Genomic DNA, 19,665 nt, shown 5'->3' on the forward strand with positions numbered 1-19,665 from the left:
ATTCTGAGCATACTTGAAAGGCAATACTTTAAGTCCATTGGTCCAATTTTAGAAAGAGGCTTTTCTTTAAAAATAACGGCCTGTTGGGCTCCTTTCTAAGCTTAGAGTAAAATTGTTCAATTTCCACCACCATAACTACAGTAGACTCTCGCTATTCCGGCTCTCTGAAGTACGGCCACCTCGATATACCGGCCAAGCTGCATGGTCCCAAGGGTGGCCGGATTAACGAGAGTCTACTGTAGAACTCTAGTTACAGAGCCAATTGTAAATGAAGGGGATCAACGTGTTATTATATCGAGAGCTTTTTGCAGTATATGCTTTTCATTACAGTGCAATTATTATTATAATGAGCACTTTTTCTGCACTGTACAGCTGTTCTGCATTAACATCTAATTACCCCCCACAGAGTATCACATGATCCCTTGCCCCTCCACAGAGTATCACAGATCGGAGCGTACGTAGCCCCGGCCTGCAGTATCTAGGGACGGTAACCAGGACTATATAATTATATGGTTTATTGTAGTGTTACAGTGGAAACCCGGCCTCTATAACAGACACCTTTGATACAGAAGTGGCCTTTAATTTGTTGAGATTGTTTTGTACACAAACGGGACCTGGATGCCTGGCTGTTATATAGCAGCTGGCCTTTATTCGGAGGTGGTTGTTAACAGAGGTTCCACTGTACAATATAACGTTTCCTTCAATTATGTGATAGTTATAATTATGACAAGTATAAGCAACAACATGTATACTGACGTAATGTATAATGTATACAGACTATTAATAATTAGCCTTATAGCAACTAAAGTTCAATAGTTTATTCCTTCTTTTGTTGATCATCAGTACAATTCTTAATCTCTGGGCCTACAGCTTGGGCCTGGGCACACTTCTTGATCTCCAGGCCTATAGCCCGGGCCATGGGAGGGGGCACTGCGTTACCAACCTGGCGATGTTTCTCTAGGATACTTCCGTACAGTTTGTAAGTGTCTGGGAAGCCTTGAGAGCGAGCACACTCCCGCACACTGACCACACGGTGCTGCTCCGGGTGAAGGACTCGGCCCTGGAGGGAGGGAGGGGGCGGGGGTAAAGTAACCAGTGCATGGACTATTAAATAAATAAAAATTTTAATTTTAAGTATACTCAATGAATGTACTGTACTGGGATTGTTTCAGGTCAACCAAAAGCATAGCTATTGTCCACTAATCACAATATTGTATCACCCTAAAATAGGCACAGCACATCATTTATAGGTAGAGTATGTACCCCCCCTCAGGCCAATAAAAAGCATACGTAGCTGTTGTTAGTCATGCGGCAAGTTCAAACAATTGCTCAACTAGGTATACTACAGCATGGCCTCACTTGTTTCCCCATTGGCTCTGGGTTAGTCACAGTGGTGGAGAAGAATCCATCCCACTCCAGTCGTCCATACAGCCCTGACCAATGGTTGTGCCTGTTCCCAGTGTGTGGCAGACACCACGGGATGAGGGTACCAAACTGCTTGTCTGTCGGATCACATGACTTACCCGAGGCACACGAGCACACCCCCCTCAACGCTCCTTTCTTAGAGCGGCCATTTTTAGTGTCGTTGTGAGTGTACTTCCTGTGAGGGGGAGGGGCAAATACACACAGTGCAGGTCAATTAGCAGGTGGTGGAAATTTGGCTGTTTTGCAATGGGAGTTAACACAAAATTTGAAATCTCTTTCAGAAATCAGAAATTGCGTCACCAGAACTTTAACTTTATGGCTGTTCAATTATGCTAAGCATATGCTCATACACAGTGGGACCACACTATAGGCTCTGTACACTAGCTACAGTGCACACAGTGGGACCACACTATAGGCTCTGTACATTAGTCCACACATTTCTGCTTTTCAAATGAGGTGAAGCAACACTGTCCTATAGATACTCACAGCTCCTTGGACCAGGCTCCATCAGAGAGCCGCACACTGATGTTGGGGAGGTCCCTCCAATCAGCGCCGGGGGCAACAGGAATGTACCTCATCCTGGCCGCCACTAGGGCATTCATCTCCTTGCAGACATGATCCGCTAGTATCGGCTGTAGTTGACGACCACGGATCTACACGAGTGATATGAGATGTGGATTATTATAGCAGATATTTGTACAGAGATTTAAGATTGCGCTTTTTGTTGCTTCCCTGGCCAATCCTAGAAATGTTCCACCACACTGCAAACGTGTTTTGGGGAATTTTGAACAATTCTGGCTGATATTTAGAACAGGAATGTAGTACCCTAACCCTCCGCCCACGTACGTACCAGTCTCTGGAAGTGTGATACAGAATCCCCTCCATAACTGATCTCCAGTCCCGAGGCACCGTTCTTAATATCTGGGAGGTCTGACATGGCATCTCGTACTGTGATGGTCCTCAGGGGGGCAGAGGAGAGACGGGTTATGTTGGACGAGTACTGGAGGGGGGCGGGGTAGACTGATAAATAGAACAAACAAAAAATTGAAAATTAAAATATAAAATACGCATGGAATGGAAGGGGGTAGACTGATAAATAGAACAACTTTAGGAAAATTGAAATACACGAATAACACAGCTAAACAGTATTATAATTAGCTACTACAAATGTACGTATGTACCTTTCTGTCGTCAATGACAACCGTTAGCTGCACCCCACGAGGACTGAAGCAGTGGGTGGGCTCTGGGTAACATGGCAACACCTCCCCCGGAGCAGCGGCCAGGATAATAGCACGACGGCGTGTCTGGGGCACTCCATACTGTCCGGCCTGCAACACTCCAAACGTGCACTGATACCCCATCTTAGTTAGACAGCGGAGGGTTAGCTTGAGTACCATGCTCCGTTTAAAAGATACAAAGTTACGGACGTTCTCGAGTAAGAAGAAGCGCGGACGATAGTAGTCACAGTAGCTGATGTACGAGGTCACGAGCGAGTTCTTGAATTGTGAATACTCACGAGAGTTGAACCGGTTCATGCCGGAGAATCCTTGGCAGGGGGGCCCCCCACATAGCATGTCCACCTGACCTTTCTGCGGCAGCTTCTGTCCTCGGCTGTTGGTCTCCTTGCCCTGAGGGAACAAAACATTAAGTCAACCACTAGCTACAGTGTACACACTATTAATAGGCTCTGTACACTAGTCTACACACTGCAGGTCAATTAGAGTTAGCATTTCAGCTTTTGAAATTCAAGTGAGGTAAACGGATTGTATACTTACCTCCATGGCTAATCTGAGTAGGTCGTTGCAGTCCTCAGTGAAGACTGTAGCCTGAGGGTAGTTGAGTCTGAATGCCTGAGCAGCTGGTTGGTCGATCTCCACCGCCCAACATGCCTCGCTCACGCCTGCTTGATGGAACCCGGCACTGAGACCCCCACAACCAGCAAATACATCCAGTGTACGGAGTGGGGTGAACCCCTGAGGGGGGGCGCTGCTGGGTGGGGGGTCCTCTGTAGGGGGCGCCTTCTTCGCCTTACCCTTGCCTTTACCCTATAAATAGAGTGAAGAATACAATTAGGAAAAATAAAACGAACACTATATAAATGGAGCATGAAAAAAAGCAATATTAAAATTCTATAATAACTTCGCATTTGCACATGACATATGACAGTTTTGCAACATTCACCATTTGCGAATAAAACATGTACATGGTATGGCAAAATTTAACTAATTTTAAACACTACGAACCTTGCCCTTGTCTACACGCCCCCTCGCCTCGTGTGGGGGGTCCTTGAATTCCTGCCCCCCACAGTCGTATTCCTGATAGAAATAGAAGCGGTTGACCCCGCCCATAAACCACTCGTCCAAATCTCCGCTCAAGTCTTCTCCACACACGACCTCACACGCCCCCACCACATCACACGCATCACACACACAGTCGTCACGAGACCAGTAGAGCAGGTTCATGTCGGCTTGGTGTATCGCTCCCTCACCTCGGTGCGTATTCTCAGGTCTGCCCAGGGGTCAAAGTACACAATAGATGAGTAATTTATGTAACTTAAAATGCAGAGGAAATGTACACTAGTCTATACACACTGCAGGTCAATATTGACGTAGCATTTAATTTTAATGTCAATATTGTTAATACTGTAGCTATACACTTGTACTGCATCCTGCTTCACCTGTAGAACATGTTGACCTTGATGGAGAGCTTGCCACTTGACTTTAGTTTGCCTGGTGCCTTTTTCACAAATATCTCCTTGATACGACCTAGTGTGTGTGTGTGTGTGTGTGTGTGTGAGTGGGTGGACTGAATACAAGCTCTAATATAAGGCTAATAAATTGGTCAGTAGTGGTGGTTGGTACTAACCACTTATAAGGCTAAGAGGATTGAAACACCACCACTTGGAAATGCTGACAGATACAGTGGTATGGACCCCACCCCCTCACAGTGGTATGGACCCCACTCCCTCACAGTGGTACGGACCCCACTCCCTCACAGTGGTACGGACCCCACCCCCTCACAGTGGTACGGACTCCACCCCCTCACAGTGGTACGGACTCCACCCCCTCACAGTGGTACGGACCCCACCCCCTCACAGTGGTACGGACTCCACCCTCTCACCTATTTGGAATGGTTTGGGGACGTCAGTGTTGCTGCCCTTTATGTACTCTGACTTGCGGTATAGCTCTGGAAACTTAGTCTCGTTGCCATGGTCGCTCTCAACGCCACTCTTAGATAGCTTCTTAGTGACCTTTGACCCCTTGGTTCGGAATGTGTAAGTGTCGACTGGTAAGAAGACGTTGCTACCAAGGCGATAGACTACGCCTTTATAGGTGAAGGATGTGTAGCGTGTATCAGAGAGGGGGACCCCCAGTGGAGTGGGCGTGGCACTCTGTATGGGGGTACACAATAATAATTAAATAATTATTGTTTTATTTTTATTGCATGCATTTTATTTTTGACGTACCATTTCTTTGGCTTTTGTGCGCACACAACTGTGGCACTCTGTATTGCCGCTGTCGTCATAGCAACATTCTGGCAGGGGGTCCACGAATCTTGCTGAGTCAGCATCGTACCATTTCTGATAAAAGAAGTTCTTCTCATCACCGACAAAATCTTCTTCGTCGCTAGGCAACCCACCGAGCATACTCCAGTTAGCAGGGGGTGGGCGATAGGTCACCTGACACACGGGAAAATAGACAATAAATAAACATAATTATGAAAGTGTTTAGAATACCGTATTACTACAATAACGAGCATCAAACATAATTATTGCGAACTTGCCAGTGCTATGGTTTCAAAAAAATAAGATCGCAAATACCTTAAACAGGGAAAAAGGAGAAAGAAACTATCAATTCCAGACTATGTCCGAATAATTAATATACAAGTAAAGTAGCTCTGTAATTACATATAGAATGAAACACGGTCATCAATAATCTCACGTTGATCTTATCAGTAACGGAGGCCAGAGGTTCGTCATCGCAATCGTCCAATAGGAACAGTTCTGCCGGGTCACTAGTCTCCCCCAGTACTGTGTCCGCTCCCCTCACGAACCAGGTGGCGTGGAACTCTTTATCCCCCCCAGAGGTCTCCCATAGACCCCCCACCCTGGCCACATAGAAGGGCGTGGCAGGGTCATCAGGGGTCACGCTCACACAGTCGCCCACACACACCTGCAGGGTATATGAACAGGAAATTACTTTACTAGTACGTGTATTAGCTTTTTAAGATTTATGAAAATTTTAATTAAGCACACAAATTTAAGGAGGCGATTGAACTATAGATAGTACACACACACACACACACACACACACACACACACACACACACCCTCACACACACACCCTCACACCCTCACACACACACACACCTCAGAGCCATTGACGAGAACTTTGCTGTAGTAGGTCCGTCCCTCCCTCTTCACAAGAGGCACACCCACCCACACCACGCTGGTCTTACCACGGCGGATCTTCTTGCCAGGAGACAACTTGGGTGTTGGCTTGTCCTGAGATACACAAACAGAACATAATTATATACACACACTTGGTGGGTAAGAAATAATTGGGGTCCAAATTTGAGAATTGAGCATACCATCTGAAAGCTCTTCTAAGCTTTCAGAAAATCATAAAAATCGGTGAATTTGGACCATCAGAACTCCAGATACAGAGCCAACTCTAGTACTCTCAAAATGAAAGGGACTTACAATGTATAGCATTAAATAGAGAATCTTTTAACGGCCATAACTTTAGTTCTGTTGGTCCAATAACATTAATTTTATGATTTTATGAAAGCTTAGAGAGAGGTCTTTCAGATGATGTATTAAAATCTAAATTTTCATTGGGGCCCTAATTTGTCATTTTTCGGCCTTGGGCCATGGGCTAGCCATATATATATAATCCATGGTATCGCCAAATTGTCAAATACTTTTATCTCTCAAATATGAACTTTGATGACGCCATTTGAAAGGTCTCTTTCTAATCTTTCAGAAAACCATAAAATCGTTGAATTTGAACCATCAGAACTGAAGTTACAGAGCCGATTCTAGTTCTTAACTAAGGCCAGCACAGGCTGTAATAGCCTTCGCTTTGTCAGCCATTTTCCTCCCTACTGAGCATGCCCAGTACCTGCTGCTCTGCGTCCAAGTCCTCCTCCCCCTCCTCAACCGATTGGACGGCCATATTCGGACATCTCCTCAGCTTACACGCTTGTTTCGCTCGACCACTGCCACCAAATTTCACCATGTTTTTACAATTTGAGCATTTCCCGCAGTCCGATAGTTGACACGCTTCACACACTCCGCAACGTTGCCTCTTGGGTGCAGAGTTCACCTTCCCGTCAATCTGGTGAGTGAAGAACTGCTCGAAAATGTTCCGTACCAGAGGAGTCGTTGTAGCCTGAGGGGGGTGGGCATGTGGGGTCAAAGGTTACCAATATACGTATAAAGCATTGCAGCATGTTTGAAGATAAAAAATTATCGTAACTATTAGCAGATAATTTTCTACCAAGTCAAATATTCTAAATATTTGTACAGCTCAGGATAGTGACGTATGTGAACCTCATTTGCACATTACTAATTATTTCGCAGTTTTACTTCTTGTGTTAACGCTCTAATAACCCGCTATCTGGTATTTATCTGTTGCTAAGACCTCATTCATAATTATACATGTACATGTGCGTACCATCGACGGTTTCTTCTTTTGTTTCCTCTCGTCCCTCGTTCCCCTACGAGCAGCCCGCCTCTTGCCGAGGGTAACACCGGCTAGCTTAATGAGTGCCCTCATTGCCGGGGTTACTAGTAGCAGGTCCTCATCGTTGTCACCGTACTGGTCATAACTCTCAACCTAGGAGGGGGGGGGGGTTGGGGGGTTGTAAAGATACATTCAGTAGCTCTAAGCAGAGAGGGGGGGTTCTATACACACAGGGAAGTGCCCACACTGGTCGGTGATGGTTGCTCTCTAGACAACAATAACCATCTCTTAGGCCTAGTTTACTACATAAAAGAGGTAAATTTATTTGTGAGATTGAGGATTCCACTTGGACATTCTGGGCATAATTATATTTAAGATTGTCGTGACCTGAATCAATTTCAAAACTAAAAGATGCAATCAGAGTCTCTAAGGGAGGTCTATCACACACGGAGTTGCTGTACTTACTTGTTCAACAATGAACTGGGCGTGACGGAGCAAACTATCCTCAGTGAAGCATGCGACTCCTATCAGCTGAGGGGGGACGGTGGTCTGAATACGGTTGAGTAGGTCCTCGTATGCACCCTCAGGGCTCTCCTCACAGAACTCTATCACTACCTACACGATACGGGGGGTTAGAACCAACTTATTAGAGTGTATAATTATAAGCAGAATTAATGGTGAAATAAATTTTCTATTTTTAGGCTTGAGGCTTGAACTAGCTACAGCATAGGAACAAAGACAGCTCTCGCTGGTGAGCACACGAGAGAGAATCGACTGTACCTTGCTGAGGTGAATCTTCTCGTGGACTGTGGCCATGATGGTCTTATACTCTGGGCTGGGCTCCATGAGAATGTACTCAGCATAAGCCGTGGTGAACCCAATGAGAGCGTGGGACCCACCATCAAAGCCGGCTATCCACCAGGAGTTAATTGGACCCAACTGCTTGGTCTGAATACCGTCCGCTGAATCAGGGTTCTCATCGTATATAGGCTTGACCACTCCACTAAAGAACAACTCCACATTTCTCTCAACCAGTCCCGAGTCAAAGGGACAAAGATGACGTTGCTTGTCATACACACTGTAGGGGGTGTGGTTAGGGGTGTGGCTATACGAAACGGACATACGTGAAATGTGTGATCTTGTGCTGCGGTAATTCGTTGATATCTTCCTCACAACCGCCCTCCTCTGTGAACAGTGATAGTTGAGGGTCCGCTAACATGATGAACTCGTCAACCTGTAAAGGAGGGTGGGATGATTAATAGGGGCTCCCCCTAACGAGGTGATGATGTCATCATACAGCATTCTCAGGGTCTCCTATGAATACTGCAATGCTCTGGTCGTCGAGGAATTGCCGACAGTCGCTGCAACGCAGGGGAGGCTGTGGGGGTAGTGTGTGGGTTGTGGGTGATGTGTACATGCATGTAGTGTGTGGTATGGTGTGGGTGGTAGTGTGTGTGTGTGTGGGTGGTGTATACATGCATGTAGTGTGTGGTATGGTGTGGGTGGTAGTGTGTGTGTGTATGGGTGGTGTGTACATGCATGTAGTGTGTGGTGTGGTGTGGGTGGTAGTGTGTGTGTGGGTGGTGAGGGTATATACGTACCCCAATAGTGACAGTGGGTGGTTTAACATCATCACATGATCCATTCATATTCTCAGGTGTCCCATTAGTGGTATCATGTGATCCGTTAGTCGTATCACATGATATGTCCTCAGCGTCCACTACAATCTCGTCAGACGTCTTTAGTTTCTTGGAAGGAGGTCCATTCTCCTCACCACTCTCTTTCAGTGCACTAGAGGTGTATTCATTATACGCTATTTAATTATTTATATATTATAATCGTTGTGTGCTCACGTTTTGAACATGGAGACGATGTCCATTTGACCATTCGAAGCAGTTTTTCTCGACGACTTTCGCTTGCTGTGCCCAACACTGGATAGAGTATGCATCAACTCATTAATTACACACATTATATACAGTAGGTAGTATACCTGGGTTTGTGTGAGGGCTGGATCTCCATGGCTGGCTAGCTAGCTGCAAAGAAGGGGGCGCTCTGGGATGGTGGATTGTAAAAGTGTCCGCCAAAATCTCACTCTATCAGCATCTCTACGCACCACTCCTCCCATAGCTACTCCCACTGGACTAAAGAGAAGCCATTGGCTTCCTGCTTTGTGGCTATACTAACTAATAAGGGCTGTAGTAAACACACAAACATATAAAAGTGAAGATGAGTTCCATTGAGTACAAGTTGTGTGTCAAGGTATGGTACAGTATTTTAATGTGATTATTTTAGGTTATCGTTGTGTATGTGTGTGTGTACGTGGGTGTGTGTATGCGTGTGTGGGTGTGTATGTGTACGTGGGTGTGTGTGTGTGTATGTATGTGTGGGTGTGTGTACATGGGTGTGTGTGTGTGTGTGTGTGTGTGTGTGTGTGTGTGTGTGTGTGTGTGTTGATTCTCCCTTATTATTATTATTATTATTATTATTATTATTTACATTATCTCCTGTGTATTAGGCATCTCCAGACGGCAAGTCACTGGGAGATTGCCCATTCACTCAACGAGCTAACCTAGCATTCAAGGTCAAGAAGGTCCCTGTCACCTACACCCTCATTGAACTATCAAAGAAGCCTCAATGGTTCCTAGCCCTGACCCCAGGCGGCTCTGTCCCTGTCCTCCAATATGGAGACACTGTCAATGGAGACTCATATGAAATAGTGCAATACCTCGATGCTACTTATCCCGAGCCATCGCTAAAGCCTCCAGGCAATGAAGAGGCAGAGAAGGCAACTGGAGACATATTCAACAAGTTCTCAGCTTGGGCCAAACATTTCAAGGATCCTAATGCACAGGAAGCTAAAGATGCTTTTGTTGCAGAGATGAAGAAAGTGGATGACTTCGTGAGTAAGAGTGGCCCCTTGCTGTGTGGCAGTCCCTGGTCAGTTGCTGACTGTGCACTTGTGCCAAGGCTCTACCACATGCAAACCGTTGCTGATCATTTCATGGGCTACAAGATAGACCAGTTCAATAATGTCAAGCGATACATGGACTACAGCTTTGCCACTGAGGAGTTCAAGCAGACAGACTATCCCAGAGAATGGATCCTCACTGGCTGGGCTAAGTACTTCAAGTAACTGGACTTTGTTGAACTAGACTATCTTCTGAATAGCAATCATGTTTTCTGTGAATACACAGTATTTTGTGAACCCTAAATCTTTGTATCAATGTGTGTACTTCTTAAATAATTATTCAATTAAGGTTGTTTGTTCCTCCTTGTTGCTGTTGCCATGTCTGAAAGATACTTGTCTGTAGTAGGACACCTCCATTAGTGTAAGTTTCCATGTAATTGGGTAACTGGGTCTGGCCATATTGACCAGAGCTGATGTTATCTCCACCGCAATAGCATTACGCAATACAGCTTGCGGTAGGGCAATGCGCATGCGCAACACAATACTGCAATCTGATTGGTAGTTTCTCAGCTTTATCATTATTTTCTGCAGAGGTTTTGGTGAAGCAGTCACTGTCGGTGAGTGTGTGTAACGCTTTCTTTGCTTGTACGTGAGCTTCAAAATGCTACTAAACGCTTTGTATTGTATGCATGTATTGTTGGAAAATGTTTTTCTGTACTAATCAAGTTTTTGTTTGCGCAGACAGTAGCCGGGAACGAGAGAACAAGAAAGGGTCTGTTTTCAGATCATCACGTTGCAAAGTAAGCTATACTATTGTGTAGGCTTGTATGTGTATGTATTTAGCTTGTAGCTAGTTAGTTGCGCTTGTAGTTGGCTGCGCTTGTGCAACTGGTTTGTATTTGGCTTCTAACTGGCTTCGCTTGTGCAATTGGTTTGTATTTGGCTTCTAACTAGCTGCGCTTGTGCAACTGGTTTGTATTTGGCTCACTGTTGTGTGAAATGGCTCGTTTTGTCAGCCATTACGCAGCTTACTTTATCTGTGGCCCCTTAGTGACTGTGAGATATACTAGGTCATGCAGCTTAATGGATACATACTTGCCAGCAAAGCGCGTCTAGTTCAAAATGCATGTACGTATGCATGGCTAAATTACTTAATTAATGTGCGCATGGCAAAATTACTTTAGGTACGCGTGGCTAAGAGTCTGTTACCTGCATGGCCTTGAACCCTTTGGTGGTGGTGGTGGTGGGGGGGGGGGGGGGGAGTGGTGTCCGTAGCACTAAAGTAATTAATCAGAATGTGTGTGGAAGGTTCTTCCAACAGTCGGGTCGCAGGACAGCATCTTCTTGTTCTTGAAACCCTTGTCGAACCAGCCTTCGGGGTGCAATGATGGATACTCATGGCATCCCAGTCTATTGAGGGAGCACTCTGCTGTTAGTACCTGCCTAAGGGGAAAGCAGCACAGGATCCTGCCATAATTGGGAGTGCTATGATCTCGTTGTCAGTTCCAATAGTTAGTTAGCTAGGATCATTAGAATAGCTAGGTAGACAACTGCTGCTTCTTGGCTTATGCTAATCTATTACGACGGCTTTTTTTTAGGATCTTAACTCTGTGCCTACTGCACATGGAATTGGTAAGTTCAGGCTTTAACTAAACCTAGGTGTGCCAAGGGAACTGTAGCCTTTGACTGGATTAGTGAAGAGTAGTCTTGAGCACTTGTGCAAGCCTTGCATGCCAGGCTTGTTGCAACTGAGTCGACAAGGGCTTCAAGAGCAAGGAGGTGTTGTCTCTGTGAGTCTACTGTTGTTGAACCATCCCACACATTCTGGTTGATTACTTCTGTGCTCAGTTAATGGTGCTCACAGTCACAGGGTCCCTTTAGTTTATTATGCCCTTGTTGTATTAGTCCCTTGGGCAAGGAAACTGCAGGGTGATTATTGGTTTGCTATCAATGGTGGTGGTGTGATTGGTTTTTGTGGTTTAATTTTTGTTGCGGAGATTTTTTGATGATTGATCGGTTTTGTTTGAACTGCTGCGCTCAATGTAACCATGCATTTGCTTGTTCTCTTGTAGCCACAATGCACACACACACAGCTCCTCCTCCTAGCTACTGTACTAGTGTTCCATTCTCTCACTGCTTTTGTCTCCTCTCTCCCCCAGGTACAGACAAGCCATGCTGCTCTAGACTGAGTGGTGGTTGTCGAACTAGGTAGTTGTTCAATACTCCAAAATGTTTTGTGTTGCAGGTATATATATTCTAGATGGGCTCTTCGTTGAGAAAGGTAAACATGTTTGATTTTCTCACGACTTGCTTTTGTCTGCTATCCCCAGATACGAACAAAGCCACACTGCTGTGAGACTTAAGTGGTGGTTGCTAACTGTCGTCAGCATGGTTATATATATATTGTGATTTATTTTGCAGATGTTGGAAGGGGAGGGGCTTACTTGTGTAGCCACACCCACCCATAACAATTTAAGTGTCTCTACCTTCGTTACAGTTTTATTCATTCCCCTTCGCTACATACAGGTTGTCTTGTCCTGTGAGCTGACTAACGGAGACCAAGTAAAGGTAGGTCAAGTTGATTGTATTAACCAACTAATCATTGTGAACCCCATCAGCAGACAGTGCACTGGAATAATGGTACGTCACGTGCATTCATTATGAGCAACAATTATTGTTTTTGCAGGTGAAACCACAGGATCTAGGACGAGATTAATTAATATTTTTGTAACTAATGTTTTTGTGATAAACATAATAGACGATAATTTCGTTTTAAATAAAATACTGGAAAGAGTGAACCTCCCAACGTGCTGCATTAGCCTGGACCCCAGGCAGGTTGGTCTAGAATTGAAGGCTAGGTCGCTTTTCAATTTCGTTCTATTAAAAAAAACTGCCTGGGACCGAGGCTAGTGCTGCAGTGTGCACAGTTAATTCTGATATGCCTCGAATAAAACTGAAATACAATTGTTTGGAGGTAGGTAGTTGTCCAGCGACCCTTACCAGTTTGGTTCTTCCATTAGCAATCTGTACCCCAGACCCCACCCCTTAGATACAGTGGGACATGATGACATTCAATTTCAACAAACACACACAGAGTCTAATCATGTAACTAAAACGCTTGGTTTAGAGTCAGTGGGTGAGTCTTTATTCTCATCAGATAACATGATGTTGTTCTTTTCTTTGTACGTGATGAGTTCTTTACCTTTCAACGTCAACTGCTCAGTCAGCTTGTCAACCAGAGCCGTCAACTATGAAGGGAGGTGGAGGTACCTTACGACACAGACACACACAACATGCACATGTATGTATGTATGTATGTATGTATAAGGTGGCAAAGAAAGAAAGAAAGCTTGGACACAAGAACTAGTAACTAACAGTAAGCGTTTAAGAACATATTTTTCTAATGTTACGTTGTTTATTGTTTGTCGTTTACAGGACCTGCATTACCCACACTGTGGATGCAGCATTTCCAGGCTGCCCAATATTAATAAGTTATCTATCAGACTATCTAGAATGTGTACCTGCTGAGTGTTATGCTCTAAAGCAGGTAGGACGTCCTTAACCTGTCTCTCCACCAGGACTCCTCCCACAAGACGATAACATCGCCTATCAGAGGACACCTCCTTCAGAGCCTTGATCACAGACCTACAGCACAAGTATTTATAGTGTGGTGGGCATTAATTAGAGACATACTTGTGTTCCGTTTTCTCTGCATCCAGCTCCGACATTTTGCTGGCGATGGCTCTTTGCTCAGCCCTCAGTCGCTGAAAGGTCTCTATGGTCTTGGCTTGGTCTGCCTTCTTGCTCATTACCTTACTGGAATCAGCCATTTTGACTCAACTTTCCATGTGAGGATTGCACATGCGCGAGGGTATGGCCTATAGAATAGCGCATGCGCACTACTTGTGCCACATGGTGTATTGCTGTATTCCAGAAGGAACTGAATAGTTGGCGAGTGTGTGGATCTGTTCCAATCTTGAACGCTAAGGTGAGTATGTTGCCAGAGATGTGTTTAATAATGGCAGATGATGACTAATAGGGACAGCAGAAAGTTGCATAGCAGCTTGGTGATGCTACCAGTAGATCCTGATGCCTTGTCCTGTTGTCTTACTCTCTCATTCCTTTATTTAATACTACATCTCTTTCTTTCTCTCTCATACAGGTGATTGCAGTGACTGTTAGTGAACAACTGAGCAGCAATGGCAAGAGAGGCGATCTCAGCCCACCAGGAAAGTCATCCACAACTTTATGTAAGTGTATAGTTATACCAAGGAAGTCTTATTGCTTGCAGCAAATGAGGACAACTTTGCGGTCTTTCCTAGCAAATCATTTTATATGGTCTGCTTCGTGAGGATTGTGTTTTGGATACTGATGCAAAAATATTGAATTATTAGAATAGTGTGAAATTGACCACATGCTATAATTATTTGTCTCCATTATTCCCTGCTGCAGAATGGTGTAATATAGTGTGGTACTCCATTTCCCTTTCTTTAGCAGTCAGTGATGATAAAAGTTTAAGAGACAGAACTGGTGAGTTACGATTTATAGTAAATTGATGACTTTTTGTGGACAGGTGATGATTTCATAGTTCAGCTGAGGCCGTGGTTACTCCACGGTGATTATCATGCAGATTAACTCGCCCCTATCTGATGACCACAATCATTAAATTATTAATGAATATTCCATTGTTGAAGAGTTTGCTATAATGACCCGTTGTATTCACTGCAGAGTCTGACTGGTGAGTGGAGTGCCATGGTGGTGCAATCACACTTGGAACTGTGGCCGTTCTGTCAACAAACAGCCCATCCATCGGAGGCAATTAATTAGGTTATTATAATAATAGCTGTTGTGGTGGTAATGATGACAAACACTGGGAATCTCTCAGAACAACAGTGTTGACTACTCAAAGTACTTTCCTGAACCACCCTGTTTGTCAATTATGTTATTGTTGACCTTTACCAACTATTGCACTTCACTATCATTACCAGCTTATTATTTTAGCCCATCCTTTATTTCATGCAGGTGGGTGTGGCTTATCTAGCGAAGAGACAATTCTGGACAATAATTATTAGCTTTAGAATAAACTTTTTTTGGTTGCAATGATGTAATTGAATGTTTAATACAAACATGTGCTGAAATAATGAATGATGTAACACGCAACACTACTGTTGTACAATCACGCCCACCATCGGTGAGTCATGTGATTCTCCACCACTGTTCTGATTGGTCGGATGAGTGTGTCGCTTCCTCTCGGACTTTATCCGTAACCCTGGCGATCGATCGACCACTCCATTCGTTGCTGGCTGTGATGACGAGTGATAATTAAAGGGGTTGCTCAAATGTCCCCCGCTAGAACTGCCGGCAAATTTGAAATGAAATGGTTCACTTGACGTGTCAGAAAACAAATGATTAGTGCCAAAAAAAGTTTGTGGAGGAGCTCCGCCATTTTGTGTGGTGTACGGATAGTAGTTCTTCGTGGGGGGTAGTGCGACGGGAGGGGGAAGTCCCATCGCTAAGTTGTGAGGGTAGGAGCGACCATACGAGGAGCTGTGGTGGGCGTAGGGAACCTCCAGTGGAGGGTGGAGAGCATCGGCGGTGTGTGAGGGTGGGGAAAGTGGAGTGAGTGTGACTGACGAACCGTCTAGTGTCGGGTACGGATGAGTCATGGATCCAGGTGGGAGTGGCATCGGTATGTTAGTGCGTCCCATGAGTGGATCAGTTATTAGCGGCTGGACCAGCGGATATGATTTCTGATGAAGTGGGTGTGGCCCGTGGAATAGCTCCTGTGAGGTAGGCACATGTATCGGGGGCGGTATCTCACAAGCAATGGAGTCAGTGTGGCCAACTATAGGGTGGCGACGAAATGAATGGTTGTCAGGGAGACCATTGCTAAGAGACTCGGCTACAGCCACCTCTGGTTGTCCTCGATGTACAAGCGTATCCGTAGGCGTTGGCATGACAACAGCGGAGGTGCTACTATTCTCGCGTCTAAAGAAGCTGTGTTGTAATGCATCGTACGGTTTGATTCTTGTGTCAGCGTCAAAATCGAGCATTCGTAAAATTAGCTCTTTAAACTTGTGATAGTCTGAGGGGGTGTGTCCCATCTCTCCCTGTCTGGTTCTGTTAGGCCCTCCAATCTCAACACCGAGGATATCGTCAAGGGAACGGCTACCAGGGCGACCATATACGTCCTGCAGTGTGGGGGGTACACTATCAATACATGTGCAGTGTGGGGGGTACGCTATCAATACATGTGCAGTGTGGGGCATGTGCAGTCAATGATGCAAAGATTCCTACACAAACAGCCGCTGATTCTATAAACACATTAGTAGGAAATTAGTATGAAATGACTTATACAATAGAGCATGTTAGGGATACAGCATTAAACACATACCTTTCATCACAGAAAGTACTAACAGAAAGCAGGTGAGGATTTTAGAGTATACAGCTAGGAAGGCTTGTTCTCTACGTGCTATACCTTTCGGCCGTCCCTGTGTCTCTGAAGTATCCAGGTGCCTCCCGGTGTTCGCTCGAAGAACTTCTCTGTGCGTGACGCCTTCTCCAGTACATGTGCGGGGGGAACCCCTAACACCTCAACTATCTTGCAGACTTGGTCAAACTGCAGTGGATATAATAGCAAAACATGATACCGTATTATAATTTATACTAGAATGTTTCGTGAGCATCAAACATAATTATGCGAACTTTGATCACTTCACAACAAGCAAACTAGTACTGGTAATGACACACGATGCCAGAACACAATAGTTAGATCGCTACAGAACACAATAGTTAGATCGCTAAGCATCAAATTTTCTGCTGATTTATAATAGTAGAGAGACGCAATGTGACTAGTAAATATGATTAAGCACAAGATTCCTCAAGTTAGCACTCACTGAGCATCAGAGAATGGGCCCAGGAAACTACTCAACACGTATATACAGTTAGGCAGGCACACAGTTTTGTATTTGATAGAATGGCTGATGCGCACACACACACACACACACTGCTGTCCCTACCTCATCTTTCCCACTAAAGAGTGGCTCCCCAGTGTGCATCTCCACTAGTATACAGCCGAGGGACCACACGTCTATAGCCAGGTCATAAGGTATGCCCAGCAACACCTCTGGTGACCGATAGAAGCGACTCTGAATATAGTGAAACATCTGCAGAGAAAGAGAGGGAGAGAGTTAGTGTCATGTTAGCATCGTAGCTAGGTACACTTGTCTATACTTACACAATACGTGTATTAGCACCAGTACACACACATCACGCCCACACACACCACACATACACCCCCACTCACCCTTTGCCCGACTTGACAGGAGCTCCCAAAGTCCACGATCCTGATGGCACTCCTCTTGGGGTTACACAGCAGTATATTCTCAGGCTTGAGATCGCAATGGATTATATTGATCTCCGGAGTGGACAGAAACAGCAAAGCCGTGCAGAGCTGTTGGGCAAACTTGCGCGTCAGGTTTAGAGACACGCCGCGGAAGTTGGTGTTCCTTAGCAACTCGTATAGATTATAGGAGAGGAGCTCAAACACAAGGCAAAGGTGATTCCTGAACATGAAGTGGCTCTTCAGTCGCACTGTAGGTAAGGGAGGGTCCATACATTTAATTATTAGTTGTTGGTCTATTATTTATAATAATTATTGTGCAACTGATCTGACATCATTTAATAACACATACAGTACACACACGCACACACACACACACGCACACGCACACACACACACACACACACACACACACTGACATCACTCCACACACACACACACGCACACACACACACACACACACACACACACTGACATCACTCCACACACACACACAATGACATCATTCCACACACACACAATGACATCACCCATTTATCTCACCTATGTAGTACTTGTTGTCCAAGTCTTTGCTGTTGAGCAGTTCAAGCAGCCTCTTCTCAATCAAAGCCTGCTGATAAAATGCCCTCTTGTTTTTGATAATCTTAATAGCGACCCATTCCTTCTCCTTGAGATCATAGGCCTTCACAACCTGCCCAAAAGAACCTTTCCCTATCAGCGAGTCGATCTCATAGCGCTCCATCCACCATTCTCCCTGCCTTACTTTGTAGTCATGGCTCTCATCGTCCCACTCCTCGCTCTTGCCCTTCTTAGCCTTGTCCCCTCCTCCGCTGCTGCGATGAGGACGCTTCTTCTTAGAGTAGTAGACCTGAACAGAGACAATGACCAGAATGAATACAATACACAATGACTTGTCTGTGTGTGACAATCAGCTGTTGCAAAAACTAAAGCAACTCGAGACATAACAACACACAAAATGACTTTGTTTGCTTAGTTACAATAATACTGTTTGTTTGATTATGAGGCTGTACATGCGCTCATGTACATGTATGTACACCTACTATGGATTGCAGTACAGAGATTTGCCTGACAGCCAAACAACACAATCAGTATTGCAAAAGAAAGTTACCATGCTGGTTAGTATGTATAAAGAGAGAGTTCTCTTGTTTGGTGCAAGTTTAGATTGCTGTTTGGCAATCTCTGTTGCATAATTATGATTGCTGATTGTATTACAAATTAGACTATTCATTATTGCATCATAAGGACATGTGATAACACATTACCATATATGGTAGTCTAAAGCTGATTATGTATGGCTGCTGTGCTGTGGTGGTTGTGAATGTACTGGCCAATTAACGTGGCTACAAGCTTTCAATATTACACAACACCAACACTTAATTAGAGGAAATACCTCGTTAATCTTTCTGTACGTCTTGATCAAATCCACCGTTAGTTTCCGGAGTGGAGCGTTGCTAGGGTTACGGTAGACCTCCTCACGTCCACCGTACATTGCTTCAGACATCACACCTACATAGTGTGTGGGCATGTGTGTGTGTGCGAGTATTGTGACTCTTGTACAGGTATGTGCGACAGCCAGCTGGCAGGGAATACCAGAGAGTGGCCAGTATGCAGACATTGCTATGAAGCCAGTCTAGAACTGCCACCAATAACTTACTAAGAAGGTGTTAGCACGCTACAAACTTGTGGCCTAAGGGGAAGTACCCTATCAGAAACATAGGTCTTAGGCCACACTACTTACAAAAGCTATGCCAATCCTTAAATGTGTGGTGTGTGTGTGTGTGTATTTATATATGAAATACTGATTTTCCCAAGACCAGCTGAAAATGTCAGCAATTTAATGTATATGGACATTATAAAAGCTCTACAGAACATTTCCAGTGCATCTGAGATCTTTAGGGAGTCAAGATAAGCCTTGTAATACACATTCCCAATGGCACTATAGGGTAAAATGGCCGACATACACAAACCTACTTTACTCAGTAACTATGCTAGATGGGTGTGTGTGTGTGCCTAAAGCTTTCTATAACCTTCTACTGAGTGTGATCTACCTATAGAGCATATTCAAAGCTTGGTGGGTGTGTGTGAACGACTAAGATTACAATCAAAAGCTTAGAAGCTTAATAATCACGTTGACTTACGTGCTGACGCTACGGCCGATTGCTTCGCGGTACGACTTCGGTACTTATCCAGAATAGTTGAATATGATTTTAGGGTCTTTGATTCCTCACTCGACACTTGTATAGCGATCCTTCGAAGGCTTGATAGCTTCAAAAAGTCAAAAA

The 19,665-nt window shown here is 44.7% G+C and overlaps 4 protein-coding genes and 2 long non-coding RNA genes across 6 annotated transcripts; 3 read left to right on the forward strand and 3 right to left on the reverse strand.

Annotated features, from left to right (window-relative positions):
- Window positions 1–680: 680 nt before the first annotated feature.
- On the reverse strand, window positions 681–9,253 carry LOC135343960 (DNA (cytosine-5)-methyltransferase 1-like). Its single transcript, XM_064541014.1, has 21 exons — window positions 9,103–9,253; window positions 8,966–9,043; window positions 8,714–8,903; window positions 8,410–8,490; window positions 8,237–8,346; window positions 7,893–8,190; window positions 7,578–7,727; window positions 7,104–7,265; window positions 6,549–6,818; window positions 5,795–5,929; window positions 5,367–5,597; window positions 4,892–5,104; window positions 4,546–4,816; window positions 4,103–4,190; window positions 3,669–3,933; window positions 3,201–3,470; window positions 2,607–3,053; window positions 2,276–2,425; window positions 1,912–2,078; window positions 1,360–1,600; window positions 681–1,060 (listed from the first exon to the last, which is right to left on the reverse strand). Exons 1-21 carry the CDS (start codon window positions 9,129–9,131, stop codon window positions 818–820), a joined length of 4,089 nt encoding a protein of 1,362 aa, XP_064397084.1. The 5' UTR covers window positions 9,132–9,253; the 3' UTR covers window positions 681–817.
- On the forward strand, window positions 9,216–10,387 carry LOC135344129 (uncharacterized). Its single transcript, XM_064541253.1, has 2 exons — window positions 9,216–9,371; window positions 9,628–10,387. Exons 1-2 carry the CDS (start codon window positions 9,339–9,341, stop codon window positions 10,243–10,245), a joined length of 651 nt encoding a protein of 216 aa, XP_064397323.1. The 5' UTR covers window positions 9,216–9,338; the 3' UTR covers window positions 10,246–10,387.
- A 906-nt stretch (window positions 10,388–11,293) lies between these two features.
- LOC135344177 (uncharacterized) lies at window positions 11,294–12,818 on the forward strand. Its single transcript, XR_010397340.1, has 2 exons — window positions 11,294–12,660; window positions 12,707–12,818. It is a non-coding gene; the product is annotated as an uncharacterized LOC135344177 (long non-coding RNA).
- Window positions 12,819–13,074: 256 nt separating this feature from the next.
- On the reverse strand, window positions 13,075–13,850 carry LOC135344148 (prefoldin subunit 2-like). The gene is made up of 3 exons (XM_064541276.1): window positions 13,714–13,850; window positions 13,542–13,665; window positions 13,075–13,268 (listed from the first exon to the last, which is right to left on the reverse strand). Exons 1-3 carry the CDS (start codon window positions 13,848–13,850, stop codon window positions 13,122–13,124), a joined length of 408 nt encoding a protein of 135 aa, XP_064397346.1. The 3' UTR covers window positions 13,075–13,121.
- Window positions 13,851–13,869: 19 nt separating this feature from the next.
- On the forward strand, window positions 13,870–15,165 carry LOC135344174 (uncharacterized). Its single transcript, XR_010397339.1, has 5 exons — window positions 13,870–14,008; window positions 14,183–14,270; window positions 14,473–14,550; window positions 14,749–14,847; window positions 15,043–15,165. It is a non-coding gene; the product is annotated as an uncharacterized LOC135344174 (long non-coding RNA).
- Window positions 15,086–19,658, reverse strand: LOC135344035 (dual specificity tyrosine-phosphorylation-regulated kinase 1B-like). Its single transcript, XM_064541102.1, has 7 exons — window positions 19,522–19,658; window positions 18,774–18,889; window positions 17,906–18,230; window positions 17,327–17,613; window positions 17,040–17,186; window positions 16,499–16,639; window positions 15,086–16,211 (listed from the first exon to the last, which is right to left on the reverse strand). Exons 2-7 carry the CDS (start codon window positions 18,882–18,884, stop codon window positions 15,183–15,185), a joined length of 2,040 nt encoding a protein of 679 aa, XP_064397172.1. The 5' UTR covers window positions 18,885–18,889; window positions 19,522–19,658; the 3' UTR covers window positions 15,086–15,182.
- Between the last annotated feature and the right edge of the window lie 7 nt (window positions 19,659–19,665).

Source organism: Halichondria panicea, chromosome 1, assembly GCF_963675165.1.
Source record: "Halichondria panicea chromosome 1, odHalPani1.1, whole genome shotgun sequence".
NCBI classification, from domain to species: Eukaryota; Metazoa; Porifera; class Demospongiae; order Suberitida; family Halichondriidae; genus Halichondria; species Halichondria panicea.

Excerpts from the sequence above, each read along its gene's own strand:
- LOC135343960 (XM_064541014.1), bottom strand. The coding sequence starts at position 9,131 with ATGGAGATCCAGCCCTCACACAAACCCAG. Across the intron at positions 5,598-5,794 it reads TTCTCGTCAATGGCTCTGAG|GTGTGTGTGGGCGACTGTGT; the intron begins GTGTGTGTGTGT and ends TATACCCTGCAG. Across the intron at positions 3,934-4,102 it reads AAGGTCAACATGTTCTACAG|ACCTGAGAATACGCACCGAG; the intron begins GTGAAGCAGGAT and ends ACCCCTGGGCAG.
- LOC135344129 (XM_064541253.1), top strand. The coding sequence starts at position 9,339 with ATGAGTTCCATTGAGTACAAGTTGTGTGTCAAG. Across the intron at positions 9,372-9,627 it reads AGTACAAGTTGTGTGTCAAG|GCATCTCCAGACGGCAAGTC; the intron begins GTATGGTACAGT and ends CCTGTGTATTAG.
- LOC135344148 (XM_064541276.1), bottom strand. The coding sequence starts at position 13,850 with ATGGCTGATTCCAGTAAGGTAATGAGCAAGAAGGCAGACCAAGCCAAG. Across the intron at positions 13,666-13,713 it reads GCAGAGAAAACGGAACACAA|GTCTGTGATCAAGGCTCTGA; the intron begins GTATGTCTCTAA and ends CTTGTGCTGTAG. Across the intron at positions 13,269-13,541 it reads TAGAGCATAACACTCAGCAG|TTGACGGCTCTGGTTGACAA; the intron begins GTACACATTCTA and ends CTCCCTTCATAG.
- LOC135344035 (XM_064541102.1), bottom strand. The coding sequence starts at position 18,884 with ATGTCTGAAGCAATGTACGGTGGACGTGAGGAGGTCTACCGTAACCCT. Across the intron at positions 18,231-18,773 it reads CGTACAGAAAGATTAACGAG|GTCTACTACTCTAAGAAGAA; the intron begins GTATTTCCTCTA and ends GTCTCTGTTCAG. Across the intron at positions 16,212-16,498 it reads GACACAGGGACGGCCGAAAG|GACGTATATGGTCGCCCTGG; the intron begins GTATAGCACGTA and ends CCCACACTGCAG.